This window comes from Chamaea fasciata, unplaced genomic scaffold (genome assembly GCF_029207755.1).
Source record: "Chamaea fasciata isolate MVZ Bird 193981 ecotype frontalis unplaced genomic scaffold, bChaFas1.0.hap1 SCAF_3, whole genome shotgun sequence".
Lineage (NCBI taxonomy): Eukaryota > Metazoa > Chordata > Aves > Passeriformes > Sylviidae > Chamaea > Chamaea fasciata.
Window position 1 is genome coordinate 105,031,391 of NW_027094088.1, and position 25,008 is coordinate 105,056,398.

Consider the following 25,008-nt stretch of genomic DNA (forward strand, 5'->3'; position numbering starts at 1 on the left):
GATTAAACAGTTACCTTCTTTAAATTTTGCTTTATGGTTGTACTGTCTCTCTCCACCACCTTAATCATTTCTTGGCTTGCCATGTACAAGATGTTGGCTGCAGAAAAAGAAAAAAGGCAATAATGTAAAAACATAGCAAAACTGTTAGAAAGAACAATACAGACATAACTCTGGAGAAAAGCAGAGCAACTAGAGCAGTCATCATCTTGACAATCCCATGGAAAAGAATGCCACTGACAGAAAGAGCAGAGTTCATCTCACCTAATCAAATGATTAAAAAGGCATACAGACTGAATTAAGTCACCTCCTACTAATTAATTCCATAATTAATGGAAAGGATCCTTAGATTGTAACTCTGTCCATCTATCTACAGACTTCTAGATCAGCCCATGGTGATGACTCTCTCTCTCGTCACCAGAGAGAGAACTCTAATGACTGGCTTTCACTACATGCTTTTAGAAAGGTAAAGGTCCGTATGAAAATCCCCTATGAAGGGTTCTCAAGACTGGGCTTTAAATACAAAACACACTTTACAAGGCATTATTAATCAGTAGACGATTACATTATTGACATCTCAATATGCAAGTCATTCAAACATTCAACACAACAAATAACAAAAACAATGGCAACTACAAATATATGGCTGTCCTCCATAAAATTGATGGTACCTGTCCAGTCAGGACTGGATGGACACCAAATGTCTAAGCCTTAGCTTTCTGGAATGTAAAGTATTAAAAATAGCTTAATGCAATTTATTTTGAGTTGATCTGCAAGATACTGTCTCAGAGACATAAATGACCGAGTCTAACATTCTGACACCTAATTAATTTTACGAAGTCTTGAGTTCTGGCATGTCCCATGTATGTTAGACAGCAATGGGAACAAAGCACTTCTGGAAAGTGGGTTGGTTTGTCTGGATGCCTAAACATTCACCAGTTTAAACATTCTGACACAGAAGGATCACACTGTGTCCACTGAGCCTGACTTCTCATACAACAGAACCTACAGAAGCTCTATGTACAGTCCAAAACCTGGCTTTGAACAAGCACTGTAAATTGTGAATTCTGCTGCTAGAACAAACCTCATGTATTCAACTGCAGAATCAGGAGTTGCTCCATGCATTATGTTTCCAGAATATGAGAGGATCTTCAAAGGATGTCTTAATAAGGGCTATCCATTTCTGTCATCATCATGCTGTAGTGAAGAAACATGAAGCTAGCCAAAGACTTAGCATTTCCTTTATCTCTTTTTTGGACCAGTTAGCTTACTGGGCTAATAAAATGGCCAAGCCTCTCCTGACCTCTGATCACAGAGACATTCGTATATGTGGGAATAAATGACAATATTTTACTTTCTCACCAGTGTGTAAAATCAATGTGGCTAAATTATCAAAAAGCATTTCAATTTCTAGGTCTCAGAATAACGGAAAGAATTTTAAGATACTAAATCCTCTCCTGAAAAACAGGAGAAAACGGAAAGATTCTGACAGTTTTTAAAATCTGAACCAATGAAGTTTTGTGCAGAAGTAGTTAATGACAGTGCTGGATCTGATGGTGCTTTGAGACAGGAGTAAAACATTCTCACACTGTGAGACAGGGGAAAAAATGGCAATAACATAGATCTTTGGTGGTGACCAAAACATCAACTTGACTGAATTTCAGCAGTGCTCTAAAGAAACAGAATGCCACTAGAGAGATAAGTGATGGCACTGGAGAACAAATGTTAATAGACAAAGCCAGTGTTCTCAAAAAAACCCAAACAAACAAACAAAAAACCCCCACAAAAATAAACAAACAAACAAACAAAAACAAAAAAACAAAACAACACAACCTAGAAAGTAATATCTACTTCTGAGCCAGCCAAAGCAGATTATAGGCTTGCAGAGCTCTGCCTTCTTCAATTAAACATTGAATGCAGCTCATTCAAGTTCTTCCTTTCCTTGACAAGATGAAAGGGTTGTCATAGACAATCCAACAAATTTGGTGGTCCCATTCTACTCTGCTGGGAAAAGGGGTCTCTGTGCAGTTTCATGTCTAGCAACCCAGTCATCCAATCCTGTGGTGCAGTTGGCAGAAGTCTGTGCACCTACAGCATTGTTGAGTTCATATCCTGACACTGGTTGTTGTCTCCTCAATTCAGCTCCAAACTGATGAGTAACACACCTTGTTTTTAGAAGGACATACATCTTCGAATGCATCTTCAAAAATCATCCATGAAAACCTTAACTAAGAGATAGGAAAGACAACTGGAACAAGTCCAGAGGAGAATCACTGAATTGACCACAGGGCTGGAGCACCTCTCCTGTGAAGACGGGCTGAGAGACTTGGGGCTGTTCAGCCTGGATGAGAGAAGAATTTGGGAAGCTTTATCGCACTTTCCAGTATCCAAAGGGGCTTCAGCAGAGATGAAGAAAGACTTCTCACAAGGGCATGGAGTGACAAAACAAGGGGGAATGATCCTAAGCTCAAAGAGGGCAGGTTTAGATCGAATCTTGGGGAGAAATTCTTTACTGTAAAGGTGGTGAGGCCCTGGCACAGGTTGCTCAGAGAAGCTGTGGTTGCCTCCTCCCTGGAAGTGGTCAAGGTCAGGTTGGATGGGGCTTTGAACAACCAAGTCTAGTGAAAGGTGTCCCTACCCATGGAAGGGGAGTTAGAACTGGATGATCTTGAAGGTCCTTTCCAATCCAAACCATTCGGAGTCCATAATGAGGAATTCCATAGGTACGTAACTCATTTCTGATTGAGTTCTGTTTCTAATGTGGTAACTCTATGACTTTAGTGTTCAGAACTATGACCTATAACTGAAGGTGTTAGCCAAAAGCCCTGCTCTGTGTCAGAAGGCAGGATGTGGAGAGCAGCCCTTGCTACTCTAAGTGCAGGTGCTTCAGGTGACCAAGGTGCCTTACTGGATTTAGAAGATTTCACAAAGCACTAAGTGCAAGAGCCTGGATTTGGCAGGGTATCTGTGGCAACAGAAGTTGTACCAAACACCCTATATGAGGATCTCAGTATGTCAAGACTTCTACTTTCCACCCCAGAATGCAGTTCTTGTTAGCAGGCCACAGCAGATAGCACATGGGTAGCCAGAGTTACCTTGCAGTACCTGCAGTGGATGGAGGCCAGGGATGACAATAGCAGTGGCCCTCAGGGCAGAACCTGACAGATTCAGCACTCCTGGGACTCTGCAGGCAGCTCTCCACCCCCAGTTCAGGCACACAGTGGGAATACTGAGTACTGTCCTGTTCCCCTTCTCCCATCTTCTTGGTTCCTCTGTCCTACCTCGTGTTCTCAGTGCAGTCTGCTCATAGTTCTGGGTGGTTTGTGTGTTTTTTTTCAGTAAATAATAAGAATTGAAGTGGAATCCACACACATAGTAAACTGAGATTAGTCACAGAGATACTAAAAGTAAAACAGTAAGACAGCAAAGGCTATAAGGGCACTACTTCAAAAGGAAATGTCTCTACAGGCTTGGGTACTGTGCAAGAAAGGGAACCAGGAAGGCAGGATTAAGCTAAACCGGATGAACAGCAAGGTTCAAGAGTCTATTTCAACCAAACAGGAATCCTTCAAATTTTGGAAACGTGATCCTAGGGAAACCAATAAACAGGAACTTAAACTTCAGCAGGCGTTAAGTAAGAGGAAATTGCAAAGAGCAGAAGTACGTTTCCAAGAACAAACATTAAAGGATTTAAAAATAAACAATAACATATTCTTTAGGTATATCAGAAACAAGAGGCCTACAACAGAATTTGTACAGGCTAAGGGAGCAGCTAAAGAAGATAATGATGCTGACTGGAAGATAAATGACTTTCCTTTATGGCATCCAACTTTCTTGTTCAATACATTTAGGAGGTTTCTGCTGTCTATATTCTTTTTCTGGCAATAACAATTTCTCTTTTAATAGTGAGATATGGAGAAGTAGCAACAGAGACGAGAGAACACAGAATACATCAGGGGTAGAAGGTATATTTAAGGGTTTGAAAGAACTATAAATAGAGAATTGCTGAGTTAATAATATTGCTACACAAGAATCACCTATGGCTTTGGGAGTCAAAAATAGTATCTAATTGCTACTGATTTTACAAAGGAAAATAGGACTTTACTGATTTTAAATTATTCAGTATGCATAACCAGATCACAAAAATTCCAGGTCTTTTAAAAACTCTCTCTTTACCTTTATGACACAACAAACTTTGGCTGGAATTAAATATCTGTAAAATGAAAGGCTGTAATATGATAAGGAGTTTTGGAGCAAATAAAAAAGAACAGGCTTAGATAATCTGGTCTTCATAACAATAAAGAAGGTCTAGATTCATCACAATTTAAAAAATTATAAAAATGAAAAATAAATAAATAATATTGAAATAATAAAATTCAAAATTTTGTTTTAAAATCTCTAAATAATCACTGAACACACATGGAAAATTGATAATTTCTGCTGTGGATTAAATCACTTCTCAGTATGACTCTATTTTCAGTGATAAAACCTGTAGATCTTAATCTGAATTAAATTCCTAAATTGAGGTGGAATGAATCCTGGCTTAAGATTCTAGTCCAGCAGGATATTAAAACAAATGGGTACCTTATTTCTTAATGACCTTGTAAATGGATAAGTACTTTATTGACATGATGTTAGTCAGTTTGAGGAACAGGCAGCGAGAATGTTAGAGATCCAATTAGAAGAGTGAAAAAAATCAATGCACTAATGAAGTTCAAATTAAGGAAATTAAGATACATGCAGGAAAAAAAGTCTTTTTTTCCATTACAGGCTTATAAATTAATGCAAAGAACGTAATCGGAATCCAGAGATCCCCAAGATGACTGGTGTTCACTATCTGCATTAACTCAGAAGTCCAATCAGACCATATACCAAGTTTTGCAAATAGTAAGAGGAGGATGATACAGAATTCTGCATTACAACTACAGAAATCACACCATGTCACCACACCTGAATAACCATATATTCTCTGTGCTGACAGCCACGACCCCTTAGGGACACTGCAAAACTGAGAAAACAGGTGAGGAAAACAATCAAAGAAGTACAATTCAGGATCTGTTGCCATTTGTGATAGTTCATGACACACTGGTTTTCCCTCTCTTAGAGCATTATATATTTAAATTCAAAACAATAAAAGGAAATACTTTTTAATGCCATATGCAATTTAATTATCAATCTTGCTGCCACAGGAAACTGATCCACACACATATTTGACGCATTCACTTTAAGTGTGTTGCCCTGAGCTCCTCTAATTGTAAACACAGTTAATACAATTAATTTTAGGGCAAATCTCTACAAAGATCAGACACCTTGTACTTACATCAGCCTCACCTTTTAGGTGCCATTCTCTACATCTGCTACTATTCTTTCTTGGTGTTCTGTGGATATGTCCTGGGGCTCATCTCTCTCTTGAATTTTACTGATGCAGAATTCCAGCTCATGCCAGTGTGTCTCTCTTCAACAGCAGAGCTGCACCACTTTCAGCCCCTGCACCTCTTCATATGTATGAGAATCATGCCTCATTTTACAACATGTTAACCCACATGAACTTGTGAGTCACAATATTCCCATGATATTTTCTTGTGGAACTATTCCTTAACCAGTAATTTACCATCCTTATAAGAAATTTATGTACAGAATAACTTGGCTCTTTAAGGAATGACAGCATTCTCCTCTCCTTGTCCCCAGCACTTCACTTAGCTTGTGAAGGTCACTTTGATCCTGTCCCTCTCCAGCACATTGGCATCATATTCTAGCATGGTGCTTTCTGTAACCTCAGCAAACACACACTGTATTCTGCTGGTGACATCCCTGACAGGTCCTGAATACTAAAGGAATGAAGATAAAGACTGTTACAAAATCCTATTAGATACGTCTTTACATCTTTCCAGTTTAAAAAATCTTCCTGAATCCCATTTTCCAGGCAGTCATACATCTGTCTAGTAGGTGCTTCAAGTATGCCGTATTTCCCAGACTTTGTTAGAAGAACATAATGGGAGACACAGTAAACATTTTCATTAAAGTCAAAATACCCTTAATCTACTGCTTCCCTTTAATCCACATTACTGTAATATGTTCAATGTCTCTGGAAAGCTATATTTAAAGATATACCATTATAAAGCAAGAACAGTAACCTTCTCTCTTGCTGCTATGGAATTTCAATCTGGGCTTCTTCAGAAAAGCTATTTTTCTCAAAAGCTAAGTCACAAGTTCAGGGAGAAATCTCTCTGCTATTTCCTAATGCTATACTCTGCTAACCTTGGCATTTTTTGAATATTTAGTTCTTTCCCTTTCAGAAAAAAACTTGATTTGTTTCCTTATTTCACAAATACCAAGCGGCTTTTTCTAAGGAAATAACTCAGAACTTACTTCTTTTGTGTGCAATTAGAAAGCCATCTCAAAAGGCTCTCAAGGACTGTTACTTTGAGCTTTGCAGCAGCTCTGAAAATCAGGTTGTGAACTGGGCACAACCAGAAACTGACATTTAAAAAATAAATGGCCACTGAAATCTTTCACTAGGTTTGAAGAGGAAGGTTGTCCTGTGAGATCACCTTCTCAGTGTTTGCTACCTGGTGTTACAGTCTCTGGAAAGATTTCCAACCTGTGCCAATGCTTGCCTTAGCAGGAAATTTCTAGAGACTCCCAGAATCATTACCAAGTCTTGGAAAAAATATTTATTGGGTTTTATTGTCATGATTTCAAGTAGAATATAAGATGCGATCTAGAGCCCACATGCTGAACTTCTGGTGTGAAGCTGCTTCACCCAAGCCTGCAGAATCAGTTACTGCACAAAATAAAGCACATCCAGTAACCTGCAGGACTGTGGCTCAAAATGCAAATGTAGGAAATGCACATAATGAGCTGTGTGGAAGCTGTGCTGGAGCTGTGACCTCAGTGTCCATGCTGGATTAGGGTGAGTGTGTAGCTTCAATCTCTTTAGCATCCACCACCATCTCACTACTCACCAAAGAGAGAAATATCCAAGGTTCAGTAAAGGTAAAAGAAGACTTTAATTAGTATTCTGAAAAATTATTACATGTGAAAGATAAGACTGTAGGACAAAAGGTCAAGAGCCCTGGAATTTTGCTGAACTATCACTGAAATCTCCTGAGACTCTGTGCAAATTACAGAATCTCTATGTCTCAGTTTTCTCATTTTAAAAACATGCTTCAGGCTGCTAGGACAATGAAGTGTGTTTTGTAGACTGTCTTAAAAATACTTGCAAGTGAAAAACATTGTGTAAAAATGTCTATTTATTAGTCCTTGAAAAATATATTTCTTTATCAAAAATGAAATTTACAGAGCCAAATTTATCATGTTCCCTTAGAACTGCCCACCACTACCTTGAACATTGCATTTTACAGTGATCAAGTAACAAAATCTTCACAGCTATCTGATGAAGAAAACCTCAAAAACAGAGCCAAGGGTTAGTTTGAAAGTACCCAAAGTCAAGAGAAAACTGTGCTTGCTGAACTTAAATCTTTCTCAGAAGTGGCTCAGTGAAGCCAACACAAGAGGCTTGGAGGACCTAATAATGCAACCCACACACTTCTGCATTTGATGTGCTGTTTCTCCTTTTAGCAGGAATATCTGAAGTGACACTGTTAAATATTTGAAGGATAAGAACTGTCCTGTGGTTTGAAACTGGTGTTTCTTCCATCAGTCCCCAACTGGTATTTAGTTCAACTGAAATAAGCTGATCCTGCCATGAAATGAAGGTATAATGATAAGCTGTGCCCTTGTAGAGCTTCCTCCCAAAAGCAAGCCAGTTCTACCCTGCTGAAGCAGGGACTTCACTAGTGAGAACATTCAGTGTCTGAAGAACCCCACCATGGCACAGCTATGATGGGATGTAGAAATGATGAATACCACTTACATCGGTTCTTTTAGAAACTTGGATATTCAGACCCTGAAATGAGGACAGGGTTCTCATGGAAATGAGTGTGAGTGCTCCACAGCTCCAGTCACAGACACACACACTGGCTGGAAGCTTTTTACTGGGCAAAGGTGGTTTGCAGTATCAAGGCTGGAGTGAAATCCTAAATCCTGTCTGGCAGGGATGTGACTTACGAAGCCATCTCTCTACCCACTGAGGGTACATAAACTGCAGTTCTTCCCTGAAAAGACTTCGGAAGAAAGGAAAAAACCCTAATTTTTTCTTTGCTGGAAGGCAAAGTCCAGTGCCCCCGCACTCTCAAATCCTATCTAGGAGACAGGCTCCTAACAATTTGGCTTTGAACCAGCTGAGGATTTCTAGAAGAATATATAGAAGCTCTTTAGCTTTTCCTGTAAACATATTTTTTCTTATTCAGTATGTTGATCTGGTTTAACAGTCTAAAACAAATTTGAGTTGGTTTTGTTCTTGATTTTCATGGTATAATCCCATTCCCTCAAATCTGGATATGCAAATCTATTTTTGCATATACTGGACTGATGCATGGTGAATCAGCCTGAGTCACTGGGATAATCCAAAGCACGGAAAGTGAAGCTTATAACAGGAATTTTTCCAGTATTATGGCCTTAGTAAATATTCCTTCATGAGAGTTTATTTATCACAAAACAAGTGAAAAAAATGGTTGCAAACCTACAGAAATTGGCTAAGGTATCTGGTGAGAGCTGTAGAACCCCAAAGTGTTTTTATTATGTTCTATTCCATCTCAAATTGCTGATATGCCTTGTAATTCATAACCAGGTCACCAAGATTTAAAACAAAAAAAAACCTAGTGTTAATTAACTATCAAAAACAATTAGGCCTTAGAGCTTAAAAGTGAATCAAAGTTTAAACAGACAAATACCATGTTTATTGTGTCATTAACACACAAATACTTCTTAAAATGCTGTAACTTTTTATATGCAGATCTTTTATATACACAGAATACCTTGAAAATGCAAGCTCCTTATTTATTCCCAGGTCAGGCTTATGAAATTTACTGCCAACTTAGCTTCTCTCCATGATCCTGCCAGTGACCTTTTTCCTGCCCTGGAAGGATCATTCCCTCTCCATGGATTAAAGGTGATTAAGGATCAGTGTCAGTTCAGTCTCATACATTTGCTAAGCAGAGACGACAAACTGTGCCAAAATGTGTTTGATTTATTTGTGGGGGTTTTGTGATAGAGGAACCCTGATTGGACTCAAATCAAGGATCCAGAAAAGAATAGAGTGCTTTATATCACTGGTAGTTCTTTAACTCGAAGTGTCACAGCAAGGACTTAATATCCTTCAGCTAAATTATTAGTTTTCATGAGCAATAATGACTGAAATCAATCAATCTTTTCAGTGCTTCGGGTTATTTAATCACCAATTCAAGCAGCCAGATGTTAGATGAATACCTGTATCTATTGAGCTAAACTTCAAACACATTGATACAGCCACAATGTAGCCAGGCAAACAATGTGTGAAATAGAAAACTTCCTGATTTTAAAGAAATGAATGCCTAGCATTATTATTATTGTTTTCTAAAGATTTTGTAACTATATTCTAAACCAAATTCTTGTCCGTTGACTGAGTATCAAGAGATCTGTGCTGGGACTTGGGAAGCTGTGCAAATTTCAGGGAAGAAACACATTTCTAACTCAGGACAGATAAACTTTATACTTGATTCTTGAAGCAATACAGAGATTTCCTGTACTTGGACTGAAATATGTGTTTTTCCTCAAATCTTTAAAATTCTTTTGTGATTATTGAATATCCAAAGATTTGCCTGCTTATTTGCAAGAAAAATATTAGATTAGGGCTAAATTAATCAAAAACTCACACTAAAAACTGAGGGGTCACACTACGTTGTTCAAGATGATTTGGAACTATGTCTTTATGGAAAGAACTCTTGAAAAAAATTACTTACACATGGTGCACATATGCATAAAATAGAAAAGGTTATGTATTTCTGACTTAATCCTGATAAACTTTCAGAGATATACATGGCCTTGATTAATTTAAAAATAGCTCTGTTTTGTAGTGCTTGACTAGAACTCATTCTGTGTGGTTTGCTCTGTAGTCTGTATATTAATTACATAAAAATGATACTGTTCTTTGCTGGGCTAAGGAAATAAATTTACTGTGATAGAAAGAATAGACAGAAAGAGATGCCATACTAATGAAACAAGGGACAATAACAAAGGAAAAAACCCCTTTTCAACTTCATTGGCTAATGATTTTCAGGAAATCATCCAAATAGTTTCTTTTCCAACAAAAATGAGTGGTTATGAAGATAGCTCCAATCTAGAAAATTTAATGGATGCACACACACATTCTTTAATAGCTTGTTCATCAGACAAATGTAAGACTACAAAGGGTTATCCGAGCTCACTTCATTTCCCTAGTGCTGCTGGCTTTAAATTATATTGACTCTGTCAACAAGACTGTGGCTGCAGGTGTGAATTTATTAAGTCCTACACATCAAAATATTGTTCTATTTTATAAGTTAGGAGGAGCTATGCTCTGGAATGGATGCAGGAAGAAACACAAAGCCAAATTTTTACTTCAAGGTCCAGATAGTACAGTTTCAGCAGCATTACCCTTGGAAGAACACATTGTAAGAGTTTCTAGAGTGGACAATTTCAGAGGAACTGTTGTTGCTTTTGCAGGTACAAATATAGGCTATATCTGCACCACTGCATGAAATGGAGCCAGGAACTATTTGAGGCCCTGAGGCCAAGTAAAATAGAATGGCTTGTTTCCACAAAATTAGATTCTTCCCCCACCCAAACTGTTTATGGGGACGATGCACGGCAGTGCTAACTCAACTGAACTGTATTACCAGGAGAATGCTAATTGGAGAAGACTAAAACCATACCAGAATTCATTAATAATATAGCAGTATGGATGATCATACTTCAGTGCAATCATGAGTCCTATACTCAGCTGATTTCTAGAGGTAACCTATCTATCTTTACAGGTCCTTTCATAACATTTCTGTATCCTGCATTCACTCTGCAGAATGCAGATTCATTTGGACATTCAATCAGATCACATTTTATGAACTTTCAGACTTGCTTTTAACTAATGTCTGACATTAGGCATGTTTTACCTGTATTTGGGTTTTCTCAATCATTCTGTGTTGCATCTGTTCACCTGTTTTGCTTGGTTCTTCTATGGTAAACTGTCCGTCATTAAGGGTTCTGAAATTCTCAATGCTACTCTTGTATATTTAATCAGTGTGTATGACATTACAGGGCTGGAAGGGATCTCCACTGGTCTCTTTTTCTTAAGGTGAATCAATAATACGATGTTATTTTCAGGAGATACTTACGCATCCTGTCATTAGGAAGCACACCTGATGAGTTTTATTATCTTCATAGGAAATCCCATCTAGAATTCTGCTTATATTGTTAACTAAAATCTAATCTGAATCACTTTTGTTGCCATGTACTCCATTATATATTATCCCATCTACCATGGACATGTAACTTAAATTACTGACTGCCCTTTACTTGCAAGCTCTTTCTATGTTCTTTAGTTGTCTCCTGTTCAGTCTAAACAAATCTATACCTGTCATAGGATTCACCTGATTAAATGTGGGTATCTAAAGCTTAATTTTTCTTTCTTCATGGAAAGTACACGGTTCATCTCATCCTTAAGTACTGACCTAGATAGATTAGACAAGTGTTAACTATTTCTCCACTGACCATGGCAGGATTTTAAGGGGATTAGTGAATGAATAGAGCTTTATTTTGTAAACGTGTGAAATATTTTCTGTTCTAGCACAGGTGTTACCTTTTTGTGAAAATATGCAGCCAATCTGCCTCTTGTCTTCAAATGCTTTGTATCAAACCACCATATATTCTCTGCCAATTGCTTTCTCTGCTCTCTCTCTATATATTACATATATATATATATATATATATATATACACAAAGAAATGCACTGTGGGAAGAAGCTGAACAGTCTATGTTGTGGATTCCCTCCTCTACAACCATCAAGTACATTACATACTGCACTTTGCCTAACACCAAATTTTCTTGGAAGTACTTCAAATCCATCTGTACTGCTCTGGTGGACATAATATTCAACAGGTCTCCTGTCTTTAAAATGTGGATGCAAAGACAAGCCCATCTATCCATCTCCTTTCTCCTTCCTTTTCTTTCCCAAGAGTGTTAGGTCCCTTCATACCGATATTTCAGCTCTGTCAGTTCTCTCACCTGTGTCTGTTAAGGCAATTAACTAATAATTTTGATGTTTTTTAAAGGTTTGCAATGCTATTTTATTTTCATACTTTAGAAATTTACATGACCTGCACATCACCTGCCACATCTACCATCTTCCAGTAGTCCTTTTGTCCCTTATGATTTTCTTTCTCCACCATAATTTCAGATCATTCATGAGCACAAATTTGCTCATAGTGATACAGAGGGGTTTTTTTATCTTCTCCCTTGAATTCATCATCAAGCCTATTTTACTAAATGTTTCAATGTTAATCACCTTTTCATGGCTAAGGAAGCCAAAGCTCCCATGACACTGGTCTGATTGAAAGTCCTCCAACCTCTATGCATACTTGAAAATATTCTTTCGAGGAAGCAGAGTAGTTTTAATAGCAAAGTCTTATGCCCTGTGAAAAACACGAAACCTCATTACCCTGTCATTAGTCTCTCACTCTCTACAGTTTGTTTCCATACATCTTTCTTTCCCATATTGACACTGCAGCTTCCCAGGACACTTCTGATGCTCTGTCTTACAAAACTATCGTTTACTGTCAAATTTTTTCACAAAATGAATTGGCTATTTCACCATTTGCCATTTAATTTCTATTACTGCTGTTACTTCAGACTCTTGTTTGTGTTGGCTGAGGACCACAGCAGAGACTGGGGACATCTTTTGTCAGGTACTGATATGGAAAAGCCTGAAGTGATGCAGACAGATTTCTTCTGTCACACAAGAGACTTCCACAAAACCTCCACAAATTCTTAGTCTCTTTCTTCCAGAACATTTCAGCGATGCCTCCCTTAGCAAATCTGCCTCACAGCAGGATAATTTCACAATAATGTGTCATCACAAAATGCTTCAGAAATATTTTTAAATATGCAAAATGACAACTTTAGATTCCCACTCCTGGCCTCTGAAAAGGTAAATTGGACAATATAAAATTAAATTGATAATTTGCCAGTAATTGTAGCCAAAGGAAAGAGTCCCGAGTGCCTGTTTGAATCTTTTTTTTTTTTTGCATCGAAGAAAGAGTTATACTGCATGGGAGTGCAAAAGGTCCCAGTCAAGTTGGCTTCAGTGTCTCAGAGGCTAGTTAGGCAATCAGGAAGAATACCATTTCTGCTCCACAGATTTTACAGTTCATTTCTAAGTGCATTACTGCTGAACATCAAGTTGCAGATATGCACACAGAGTTTTGCTTTTCCTTCTGAGGGACTACGAAAAGAGGGTACAAGAATAAAATAATTTGACTTCAGAGGGATGATTATTGCTAAAGACTCTCCTATGAAGATAAGCTGAGAGAGTTGGGACTGTTCAAACTGGAGAAGGAAAGGCTCTGGGAGACCTTATGTCACCTTCCAATACCTAAAGGGGCTGAGATGGACTTATACAAGGGCATGGAGTGGTAGGAGAAGATGGAATAGCTTTAAATCTACAGACAGCAAGTTTAGATTAGATATTAGGAACAAATTCTTTACTGTGAGGGTGGTGAGACACTGGAACAAGTTGCCCACAGAAGCTGTGGGTGCCCCATCCCTGGAAGTGTTCAAGGATGGGTTGGATGGGGCTTTGAGCAGCTTTTTCTAGTGGAAGGTGTCCTTGCCCATGGCAGGGGGGTTGGAACTGGATCATCTTTAAGACCCTTTCCAAAACAAACCATTCTGTGAGTCCATGATTTTCATGTGCTGCAGAGCTCATCTGTACTTTGACATGCTGCAGTCCAACTCTTTGAAAAGTCATCTAAACTCTAAAGCAAAGTTGCTTAAATTGCAATGTAAAGAATAAATGCTGCATTTGTATCAAAATGACCAGAAAAAAGTTGACTGAATTTTTGAAAATAAGTTTACCTCAAGAAATGCACTACTCTCTGATCACATTTTTTTTCCTGGTAGGTTGCCTGTCTTACTGTAAGGTTCTTCAGTGAAGTGTAACATTAGTTTCATGTCCAGTTTATCCATTGCTCTTGAGGAAGCAATCTCCTGTCATTCCTCTGAAGGAGTCAGAAAACAGTGGTAAGAACTAATAATACCAAACAGCACTGTAATTTCCTATGGGGAAAACATATTTTCTACCGGTAATTATTGCCAACAGCAATCTTGGAAATATCGTATAACTTATTGTTTAAAACATCAAACAGAAGGAACTGCTTTGTATCAAGGATGACTAACACAGGAACATGTGCTTCCACACAAGCACAGACACATTAGATAAAATGTTGATGTTTAGAGGTTTACAAGATATAAACATTGACTTTGGGGTCTGCTTAAGTTTACACTTGAATTTAGAATGCAAACATAGCAGTTAATGTCTAACCATGATGGACATGAACAGGCAGAAACAGCTGCAGTTGTTACAGATGGGCTTCTCCAATCTGCTTGGTACTACAGTTGCAGGAAGATCAGAACTATACATGAAAATCAGTCAGCTGTGCTTGAGAAAGCAGAGTAGAGGCTAAAGGCAAAAATAAAGTTATTCAACAATTATACCCAGGTGCTTTACAAACAATAGATGCTTTGTTGGGGAGTGTGAAAAACACTCATTTACTCTGTGTGATGAAGCATGTGCAGATGAAGTGGCGTGTGTGATGGAAAACTGAAATGTTCACGGGCTTAATCCTGCCCGAAGTTACTTTGGAACAACTCCCACCATCTTCAAATGACACAACTGTCCCTTAGGTAGAAAAATTCATATCTAGCTTAAGCTCTCACATACCATGGCAGATGGCTGTGATGCTGGGATTTCTGCCAGCATCCAGACTCTGGTCATGGAAAGTGTCTGCTCTTACCCTGCTAGAGGGGCACAGAAGGGTCTGCTGTAGATGGTGCTCAGTCCATAGGGAATGGCCAGGATGGACACTGTCTGCAGCAATTCAGCATCTCCACCCTGTGGTTCCTGCCTGAGCTCTGTGGGATTACCCTGCTAGGCTAAACAGGGGTCTAGCCTGTGAGTAGCTACATGGAGGTCATGTAGCTTCTGGACCAGGACCTGGTGCTGATTCTTTCTTGAGGAAGCCTCATGAAATTCAACATCTGGACCACCCATTCTTTGAAAAAGGTGAAACTTCTTTCAACTGGAGTGGCTCTGATTCATAAGAAGGACTTTATACCACTTTATACTTCATAAACATATTCCACTACTTTTAAAGCTCATTTTAAATAGACTTGACCTTTGCACTAAGCAGCAAGCAATCTCTTGTGCCACTGGGTTTGCTTAACAAAAGCCAGCATTTCCTTCCCAGATCCATGAAGATTCTGTAGGAACTTTCTCCTTGTTAATACTGACATATTAAAGAATTATTGAGCACCGGTGGACATCTTCATGACAAGGAGCAGCAGCAAAGTGGATATTGTTTTAGCTGATCATAGGAATTACGTACAAACCAATGTCCCCTTCAGTCACATGGAACAACAGGTACTGCATTAATTACCAGCTTTGTAGATGTCATTTTCAAAAAAAAACCCCAACATACTCCAAGACACAAACATCTAGCATTTACCCATGGGTATGGATTTATCATGTGTGTAAGTGCCTTGCTGGTACTGCATGATGAAGGAGTTTGATGAATCAAGCTAAATTTCTAACCAGTAAACAAAAGTTATGACAGGGCCAGGAGTTCTAGTTCAGATATTCCCTGGGGGAGTTTAAGCAGACACCTCTGATTCAAAAGGCATGAGCCTACTACAGAAGGGAGTCTTTCCCCTGAATTCAGGGGGGTTTGTATTGGCCCAGGAAAAATAAAGTGCCAATTTGCAGATGGCTGTCTGGCATAGTTTAACACAAAGCAACTGTAGCTGGTAGCATTTGACTGGCATATACTTATTTTCAACATCCTTTCTGCTTTGTTGATGTTACCTCTTCCTTTTTCATGCCATTTGCAACACATCATTAGACTCACTGCAAATTTGTGGGCGTAAATCGTGTCCCCAGGGACGAAACCTCACCAGGGGTGAATAAACAATCTCCCCTTCCCCAACCAAATCCCAACTGTGCCTCACATTTCATGGAAATGATCAGCAGTTCCACTATCAAAACATTCATGCCTTATGAGTAATATTTATGATGGGAGTTTTTTATGTTGGGTTTTCCCCCCAAGAAGAAAAAGAGGAATAATTAACAGAAATAGACCAAAATGAGAAATTTCCACATTATTACCATTATTTTCATAAGGCTTTCACAGGAAAGTAAAAGCTTTTTCAAGTAATAAAAGTCCTCATTAAACATCTTTCTTTCTTTTGGAAATGGGGTAATTTATGAAGCAGATTGACTTCAACAAATAAATAGGACTATAAATACATAAAAGTCACTGCCTTCCTTCAGTAATTTAATATGAGCATCCTACTCTGAAGTAAGGAAAAGTTTATTCACTCACAGAAAGAATAGAGCAGATGTGAGGTTTTTCCACCAGCTTAAGTGCTGCCTTGGTTAAGGTGAGTTGTCCGACTACATTAAACAAACATTTTAGTCAGGCATCACACAGGAAAATAAACAGTAGCAAAGGAAACATGAAAATATTAAAGACTGTTATTCTTAGGCCCCTTTTCCTGCAAAGCAGGTGATAAAATATTACTGTGTTTCCACAGGTAAGGAAACACGCTCTTAAACACTTTGCAGAAATACATATTACGATCATCACTTAAAATGTCAGAAGTGGACAGGACTCAACTGTGACAGCACACAGGAGGCTGCTGAGAAACGCTGCAGGACCAGAGGATTTCACACGCCGGGCCAGGCTGCTGGGCTACCTAAAGCAGCCTTCTGGCAGAGCAAATTCAGAGAGGCAAAAAGTACCTCAGAGGAGACAGCTGTGGAGTTACCTGATTTCAGGACAGACTTCTCTTGAAGCCTTAATAATCAGATGTTAGTGAGAGGGAGAAACTATCTGCTGTATAATTTTTGATCTCTTTCTGTCCTGCTGAGCATCAAAGAATGCATATAGGAAGAGAGGAGACCTGCTGAGCTCCACTGTTTCTGCCCACCTGTGATATACTGCAGTAGGCTGCACAGATGTAACGTGGTTTAGTTTATGTAGATGGAATTTATGTACCATGTCAGTAATTTCTGTTCACCATGAAATTTTGTCTGGCTATCCATCATGTCTGAAATTCTATGCATATTTAAATATAAAATATCCTTGAAATAGTTTCTGCATTGTAGCCAGAAGTTATGTAAAATGTACATTCATCAGAATAAACTAAGTAATCACTTTTTACTACCAGGGCTTGGATTTCCATCAGCCTGGAAAACCAACTTGAAAATGTTCTGGTCTGGGTTCAAAGACCTGCACAGTTACCCAGTGCCCAGAGTGTAGGGAAAGCTTTTATTCCCTTGCCCAGTATGAAAGATGTAGGTGTGAGATTGCATAGGTGCTACCTGAAATCCTTTTAGTATCAGTTTCTCTATTTTAAAATGCACTGCATGTACCAGCCTGTCTGGCCAGTGTGGTTTGCAGGAGCTGCTCATGACTAACATACAGATATATATATTTTAGGCTAAACTAGTGGCTAGGCAGGTTCAGTAGATCAACTGCTGCCCTGGGATGCAGGTCTATGTACAGTTCTGTTGCTGACCAGCTATGAGATGCTGGCCAATAGCTCATCCCTTGTCTTGAACACTGGGTTCTATTTTTAAACATGCTAGTACAGCATTTGAAATAATAAAACCTGGATGAGTATATAGTGTGCATATCCCGCTTGGCTGTGCATGCCACAATGGACAGGTTTTGTTCCATTCAGCATGGAAGGCAGAGCTCTTTTGATTTTGTTCCATAACATAAAATAAAAATCAAAAGAACTATGCCTTCTGTGCTGAATTTACATCTGTTCATCATAACTTCTGTTGCATTTTAATTTAAAAAACAAAGCAAGTAAGAAAACTAAATTTTAGCTGTGCAATTATACAGCTTTTAAAAATAGTTTTTCAGGGGAAAAACCTCTTATTTCACCATTTTATGTGAAGATTTTTATAAAGTGCTTACCTAATACCTTAAGTACTGTTTTTTATCTCTAGAAAATACAAGCAGGTGGAGGTGTACTGAGTTCCACGAACACAACATGATGCACTGTCCTTACCTAAGTATTTTGGTTAGATGGGTATTTCCACAGCACTTCAGTCCCAGAAAAAGAACTCCAAAAAATTTCCCATATTACTTGTCAGGAAATTGAGGTGGAAATGTAAAATGAGTTTTCAAAGAAGGCAGGAAACAAACAACAGGACTCTCACTAGAAATCAGCAGCTGTAAATTCTAATGCAGCCAAAGTATGAGGTATCTAACTGTCCTAGCAGCAAGGGCAAAAGCTGCATAGAAAATTTGGAACACATTGTTTTGTAATATCTGAAGCAAAAGGAACAGTCAGTAGATTCTGAGTGGCATTTATCTCCTCTGTTTTTGGTTTCTAGTAGAGTCCCTCTGTGATCAGTAAATTGCATCAGTCATTGCAGGGTGTGACTTGCCTTTCCTGCATTAATGCCAACTATTCTGACAGAATGATATCCATAGTGATCATATGAAGACCACCCATAATGTCACATTTAAATTCTCTGATAAATAAAAAGAATTGGAGTAGAAACAGATCTCAAGCCATGGTAACTCCTGAGGCTGGGATAATTCAAACCCAGAATACAGCCTCCCAGGTGGCTTCCTGGAGATAAACTTTTAAAATAACTTGAGTCAATGTAAAAGCTTCTGTTCCATTTTCATAGCAACTGGAAGCTTACATTTCACTGGCTTTTGATGCAAATTTATCTCCCAGATGGTATTTGATAGTTGTGCAAAATTTATCCCACAATAAAACCTTTTACTCTCTGGCACCTCAGGGATTTAGTTTTGTCATCCTGTACATCTGACAGGGAGAACCAGCTACTGCTGGGAGACCAGCCTCAATACCTCAGCTGGGACTCTCTTCCTATACAGTCCCGTGGAGTCCCTGAAGCTGCCATAGCCCCTTTTTCCTCTGTAAAACAAGGGAAATGTAAACACTCCACATGAAATCTGAATGTCTCCACACTTGGAACAAGACAAAATTTGAATAACAACTGCGCAGTTCTATCTTAGTTCTTCATTTTACAACTTCTGTTGGATGCTTAAATTAACTAGGCATCTCTTGTTTCCAGCTTTCACTCATGTGACAGCCTAAATCAATCTGAAAGCCTTGTTTCAGGCTTCTGAGACCCCTCCTTTCCACCCTGCCCCAAGAGTACAAAGCAGACCTCCCCCTGCCCCAGGCTGCAGTGCTCCCCTGCTCCCCGACCAGGTTAAACAAACAGGGAGATTCCTCCAGGGAAGTCACAGGTTCAAGATCACAAAGGACCCACCTCATTTGGGCCAGTTGGAGGTTTTTCTTGCTATTGTGCTTATCTGTATCTTCCCTGTCATCCAGACATTAACCTCTGACCTGTGAGCCCGCCTCTCGAAAAAGCTGTGCAGTGTTTACCCATTATGTAATGTCTGTGCTTTTGTGGAAATTTTACAGAAACAAATGGAGGAAGTTTGCCAGTCAAACGGCTGGACAATAAATCCTGTTCCATGTAGATAGAATGGTTTACTGTCACCGTAAGTCTGCTACTGGCATCTGTCACCAAAGAAATGTTTGCAAATTTCAGGGCACTGGACTGCCAAAGTATTCCAGCACTGCAGGGCTGTACATGATTTGTCGAACCACCGCTGCTGTACTAGATAGGGGTAGCCTTGTTTTGCTAGCCTGAATAAACAGAGTGACAATGTTTCAGATAAGTCAGGGTCACTGATGTTCAATACTTCTGTCTATTCATCTCCTAAGTTCATAAATACGAATACCCAAATGCTTGTTTGTTCATTGTAATGCTTTTTCTGCCCTAAGATCCCTTTGCTAGAAGTGAACTCATGTAAGCAAAGTCCCTTTAGCCCCTTTGGCTTATTTCTTATATGTCCTTTATTATTTATACACTGTATGTTCCCATTCTTCCTTACAATCCATCTTCTTTACAGTTCCTGCTATCTCTTCTCCCTCTGTACTGTTTCCTCTTTGGGACAAGACATTCTATTAAGTTCCCTTTCTGGACAGTGTCATCACAATTCCCCTTGCTGTGTAACTGGGGTTTCTATATATCGTCAACTATGAAGTTAGGACAACAGAAAGATGTGTTTGGATAAGAAGCAGGAACAAACATAATTTGGAATGGTGGGACAGATAGGTAATGTAATTCTTCCTTCACTGATTCCTTCAGCCAAGGGTCTGATCCTGCAGCCACTCAATGGAGCTTTTCACTCCTAGTGTCAATTGGAGAAGCACTTGGTCTTAGAGTTCTGCTCTAATTAAGTTTTCAAATCTCATTTCCTTTCAGAGGAGAGAAAACATTGTTGTGACTAAGCTTTGGATGTGGTAACAAATCCCTGGCAGGTTCGTTTATTTTAACGGACGTATTAGATTTAAGGAAACTTTTACCATCTTTTCTGCTCTTAATCACAGCTTTTATTACAATTACAGTAATGCAACAGAGGTACATGCCAAAGGCAATATGTATATTTTTAATGAGTTGACATGCAACCTTCCTGGAGAGAAGAAACAACTTCATTTGCTGAATGTTTCTGAACCACATCTAGCAATTTATTAAGGGAAATGTTCAGAAAAACTTCTACCACAAATTCAGAGGCTTCAGCAACTCACAGATGAGCATTCTCGCAAGACAGACTCAGTTGCTGCGCTAGATTTAGCAAATTTTTGCTGAATGGTAACATTTTCTATTGTCCTCAAACAATAAAAGAGAATGTTAACAGGCAACATCCGGATGCTCAAAGATTATTAATCCACGCAGGTGGTCCTTAGTCACTGGGCTGTAAAATATCATCAGTTTCCAAAGATGCAAACCAAAGGAGAATTCTGTTTGAGAGAGATGCTATCACAAGCCCAAAGGAACTAGTTGCATCAGTAAGGCCTATTTATGCAAGTTTTACAAGACGTTGGCTTCCAGGGCTTTTCATTCGGGTAGAATTAATTCAGGCAATAAACTGAACATAGACAGAGACCACATCCTATGAGTGAAGTGCCTTCAGCCTGGTTTCTTGCCTCAATTTACCTTACAGCTAGGACACAGGTCAGAGACACTGGTAAACACAGGAAATTACAACAGGCTGACAGACACACATCAACCAGGCTCATTCACCTGGGGACTAAAGAGCTTGGAGGGTCAGCCTCCAACAGCAGAACACAAAATCCGTTCTACTAAATTATTCCTGCCACTGCTGTGGCCTGGGCCAAACAACACATACAAACAATGGCTGGCCATGCTTTTTTGGAGGTTAACACAGGCCAAGGACCATTTCCAATACAACCTTGGCTGTGTATAACCTGTTTTTTAGAGGTAAAAGTTTATCTGTGGGGACCAGAGAAGGATTCCTGGCTTGTGGAGATGTGACCTCACAGACCTCCACATACCTTTTTCTGAGACAAAACTATCAAAAAGGAAGACATTTGAACACCTCATGTAGGTATGACTGCATGCTTGCTTTCTCCTTGGTCACCAGGAAACTGACATCAATTAACAGGAACTCAAGAAATAAACTATAGGAGTTCAATCAGAAATATGTATCATCAATCAGGAGCCTGATTTTGTCAGGCATAGGGCACTGCAAGGGAGTGACTGTCGTCATGTCCAGTTTGTACAACAGAAGTGGGGCTGTCTAGGCTGGCAGCACAAACCCCCAGTGCCCACCCTGCTTTCGGTGTGTGTGCAGTCCTACAGTGAGCCTCCCACACAGAGCAGCAAACCCACAGATCCATGAAAGGTACAGCCCCTCACTGCAATCCCAGTTACTCTGGCACATCTGGTTGGATGATTAGTAAGTAAAATTTAACTGATAGAAGACAGAGCCCAACTGGAAATGTAGGAATGTGTTTTTACTACTATTAATGCAATCAAAACTTCCTTCTTGCTACTATTACTGCGTTAGCACGTCAATTCCATTCCAAATTGTTTAAAACTGTTAACTTACCAAAATACCTGGAGTATAACACAGTTCACGTCCTGGTTTTCATTCTAAACTTAACATAATATATCTGAAATTATTCTGCTTCTTAAAATTGTTTCTCTTGCTAGAATGTGCAAAATATGCGTACAATATGCACTGGAGGAACATTAATCTTTCTCTTTATGCCCAAAAAAGTGCTGAAATTCAGTGCATAAAGTAACTTCTATGTGTCTTTGCAGGTTGAAGGTCCTTTTCTGAATTTACCAATGTTCCAATTCAGATGACAAAGTCTATCCAGCTGGCTAAAACAGCTTAAAAAACCAGATGCAAAGAACCCTTTGTGAAACTGATTACTGATTTACATTCACCATCCAATATGAATGAAATGCAACAAGCAAGCAGACATAAGTCACATAAAGTAGATTGTAAAAAGAGTGTTTTAATTACATAAGAAATCACATCAGTAGAGTAGGTCAGTTTGCTTAAGAAATAGATATTCTTTGGGAAAGTATTTTGTTATTTTGCCTTAAAGATTTTTTTTTTTATTTACTCACATGAGATTTTCTTGTGGACGTAATTTTAGAAAAAAACAGACCCGTTATTCTTCAAAACTCATGCCTCAGTATTAAGAACTAAATCAACGTTTACTAAATGAGGAAAATACAAAAGATGGTTTAACACAGGAAAGGTGCTCACCAATGCAGTCGACACTGAAGAGATTTATGGAGGTTGTTATTGAAGACTCATCACAGGTCTTCATCCCCCGCAGTGCAAACCTCACCAGGGAGGCCTTGACCCCCTCAGGCAGGAAGGAGAGCAGGTACACGGGCATGTACAGAGCGTAGCGCAGCCGGCACAGCAGGGGGGTCATCAGCTTCCCCTGCGGGGACTGAGCCATGCGCTCGATGGTCGGGAACAGCAGCACGGAGCGCAGGACCTGCCGGGGCACGAGAAACCACTGTCAGCACGGCCACAGCACCACAGCCCAGCCCCCAGCCCCAACCCTTAAATGAGCCTCCATCACAGTGAAATCCAGTTTCCAGGCACATCGCCCATCAGGCTGCGTGGTGCGCCCAGATTCAAGTTTTAAAAACACGAAGCGAACAAGTACATGGAATTATGTTTTAATGTAAGACACGGAAGAGCACTAGAAGCGAGTGGCCTTTGGAGATCATGACGAACCGGGAAGCACCAGCAGGACTAACCCCAGCAGAGGGCAGCAGCCAGGAACCCTCCGCTCAGTCCCGGCGGGCTTTTTATGTCAGGAAAAGTGCACTGCTTTTCATTTCACCTGGTAAGCTAGTTTCTCTAAGTAAACAACCAACCAAATTAAAAAATGTCAGCTGCTCTGATGGCAGCTTTAAAAACTGACAACAGACAGGGTTTCCAATCTGCAGCTGAATAGAGATAAACTTGGTCAGAACAAGAGCAACACAGCCTCTTCACTACAGTGTGTATACTGGCAAAAAATATTGCTTTTTTATCTTATTAAAAATAGACATTATAAATGTTGTAATTAGTTTATGTTATAATAATAAACTATAGCCTTAAATTACAAAGAAATTAATTAAAATTGCACCCACCCATACTAATCAAAAGGGAGTTAATACACCTACTCTTAGTTATATTTCAATGCTAACATGAAGCAAATGTTCTAAAAGAATAACTGCAACTTTTTTCTGGAAGTAAAAATATATTGCAATAACTCATATAGGAATAACCCTTAAAGAGACACAGCCCTACCTAACAGAAGTATCAATCAAAAAAAAGTAAGAGAGGATCTGGTTATTGCATTGGCAGATAATAAGGTATAAACAGCTGGGTTTTCTTGGTGACTCAATATCAATAAATGTAATTACACATCTGCTTAGCGCACATCATTCTACATGTTGTGCAAATTAGATTATTATTTTTGTAAAGTATATTTTAAGATAATTTTCTTTACTGCCAGATGAGACACAGCTAATATACGCCACTACACCTGTGTGCAGCACTCCTGGTCCCAGCAGCCCTCCAATGGAAGGCAGGGAATGCCACCAAGAGATCCTTACAAAATCTGAGCATTGTAACAGAACAAACAGCAAACATTCAGGAAACATAATAAAATCACAGAACCCTTTAGGTTGGAGAAGGTCTTTAAGATCACTGAGTCCAACTGTTAACTTAGCACTGCAACATTCACAAATAAACCCTGTTCCCAAGGGCTACATCTACACATCATTTAAATACCTCCAGGGATGGTCAATCAACCACTTCCCTTGGGCAGCCTATTCACTGCTTGGCAACGCTTTCTCTGAAGCATTTTTCCTAAAATCCAATCTACACCTCCCCTGGCACAACTTCAAGCTGTTTCCTCTTGTCTTATTGCTTGTTCCTTGGAAGAAGAGACTGACCCCCACCTGGCTACAACCTTCCTCCAGGTAGTTGTACAGCAATACGGTCCCCCTGAAACTCGTTTTCTCCACTCCACTCCTCATCAGACTTGTACTCCAGAGCCCTTCCCAGCTCTCTTGTCCTTCTCTGGACACACTCCAACATCTCAATGTCTATCTTGTCACGAGGGGCACAAAAGTGAACACAGTACTCGAGGCATGGCCTCAACATTGCCCAGCACAAGGTGACAATCACTGCCCTCATCCTGCTGGCTGCTGCTAACTGTGTGTCTGTGCTGTGTAGCAGGTCACCAATCATTTCCCCTCAGATTATGGGGGCTCCATTCTGCTCACTGTCCATGTCTGGATACTCAGAGAACAACTGGTTGGAGTCAGGTATTGATCTGCTGGCTCTTCCTCTTTCTTCACTCATCATTCCTTGCAGCTGGAAGGACAGAGAATACCATCTGTGCTTTTGATTCCTTAACCAGTTATCCCAAATTGCTTGTGGCAATTTCATTGTTGTCTACATGAAGAATCAATAATGGATAACAATC

General features: G+C 39.4%; 1 protein-coding gene across 1 annotated transcript in view; it reads right to left on the reverse strand.

The window, feature by feature from the left end:
- The window catches only part of LDAH (lipid droplet associated hydrolase), a 110,179-nt gene that overhangs the window by 15,662 nt on the left and 69,509 nt on the right, over positions 1–25,008 (reverse strand). Inside the window, exons 5-6 of the mRNA XM_066179998.1 lie at positions 22,776–23,016; positions 15–97 (exon numbers count right to left, since the gene is read on the reverse strand). Coding sequence (XP_066036095.1) covers positions 15–97; positions 22,776–23,016 — 324 coding nt within the window. The remainder of the gene's footprint in view (positions 1–14; positions 98–22,775; positions 23,017–25,008) is intronic.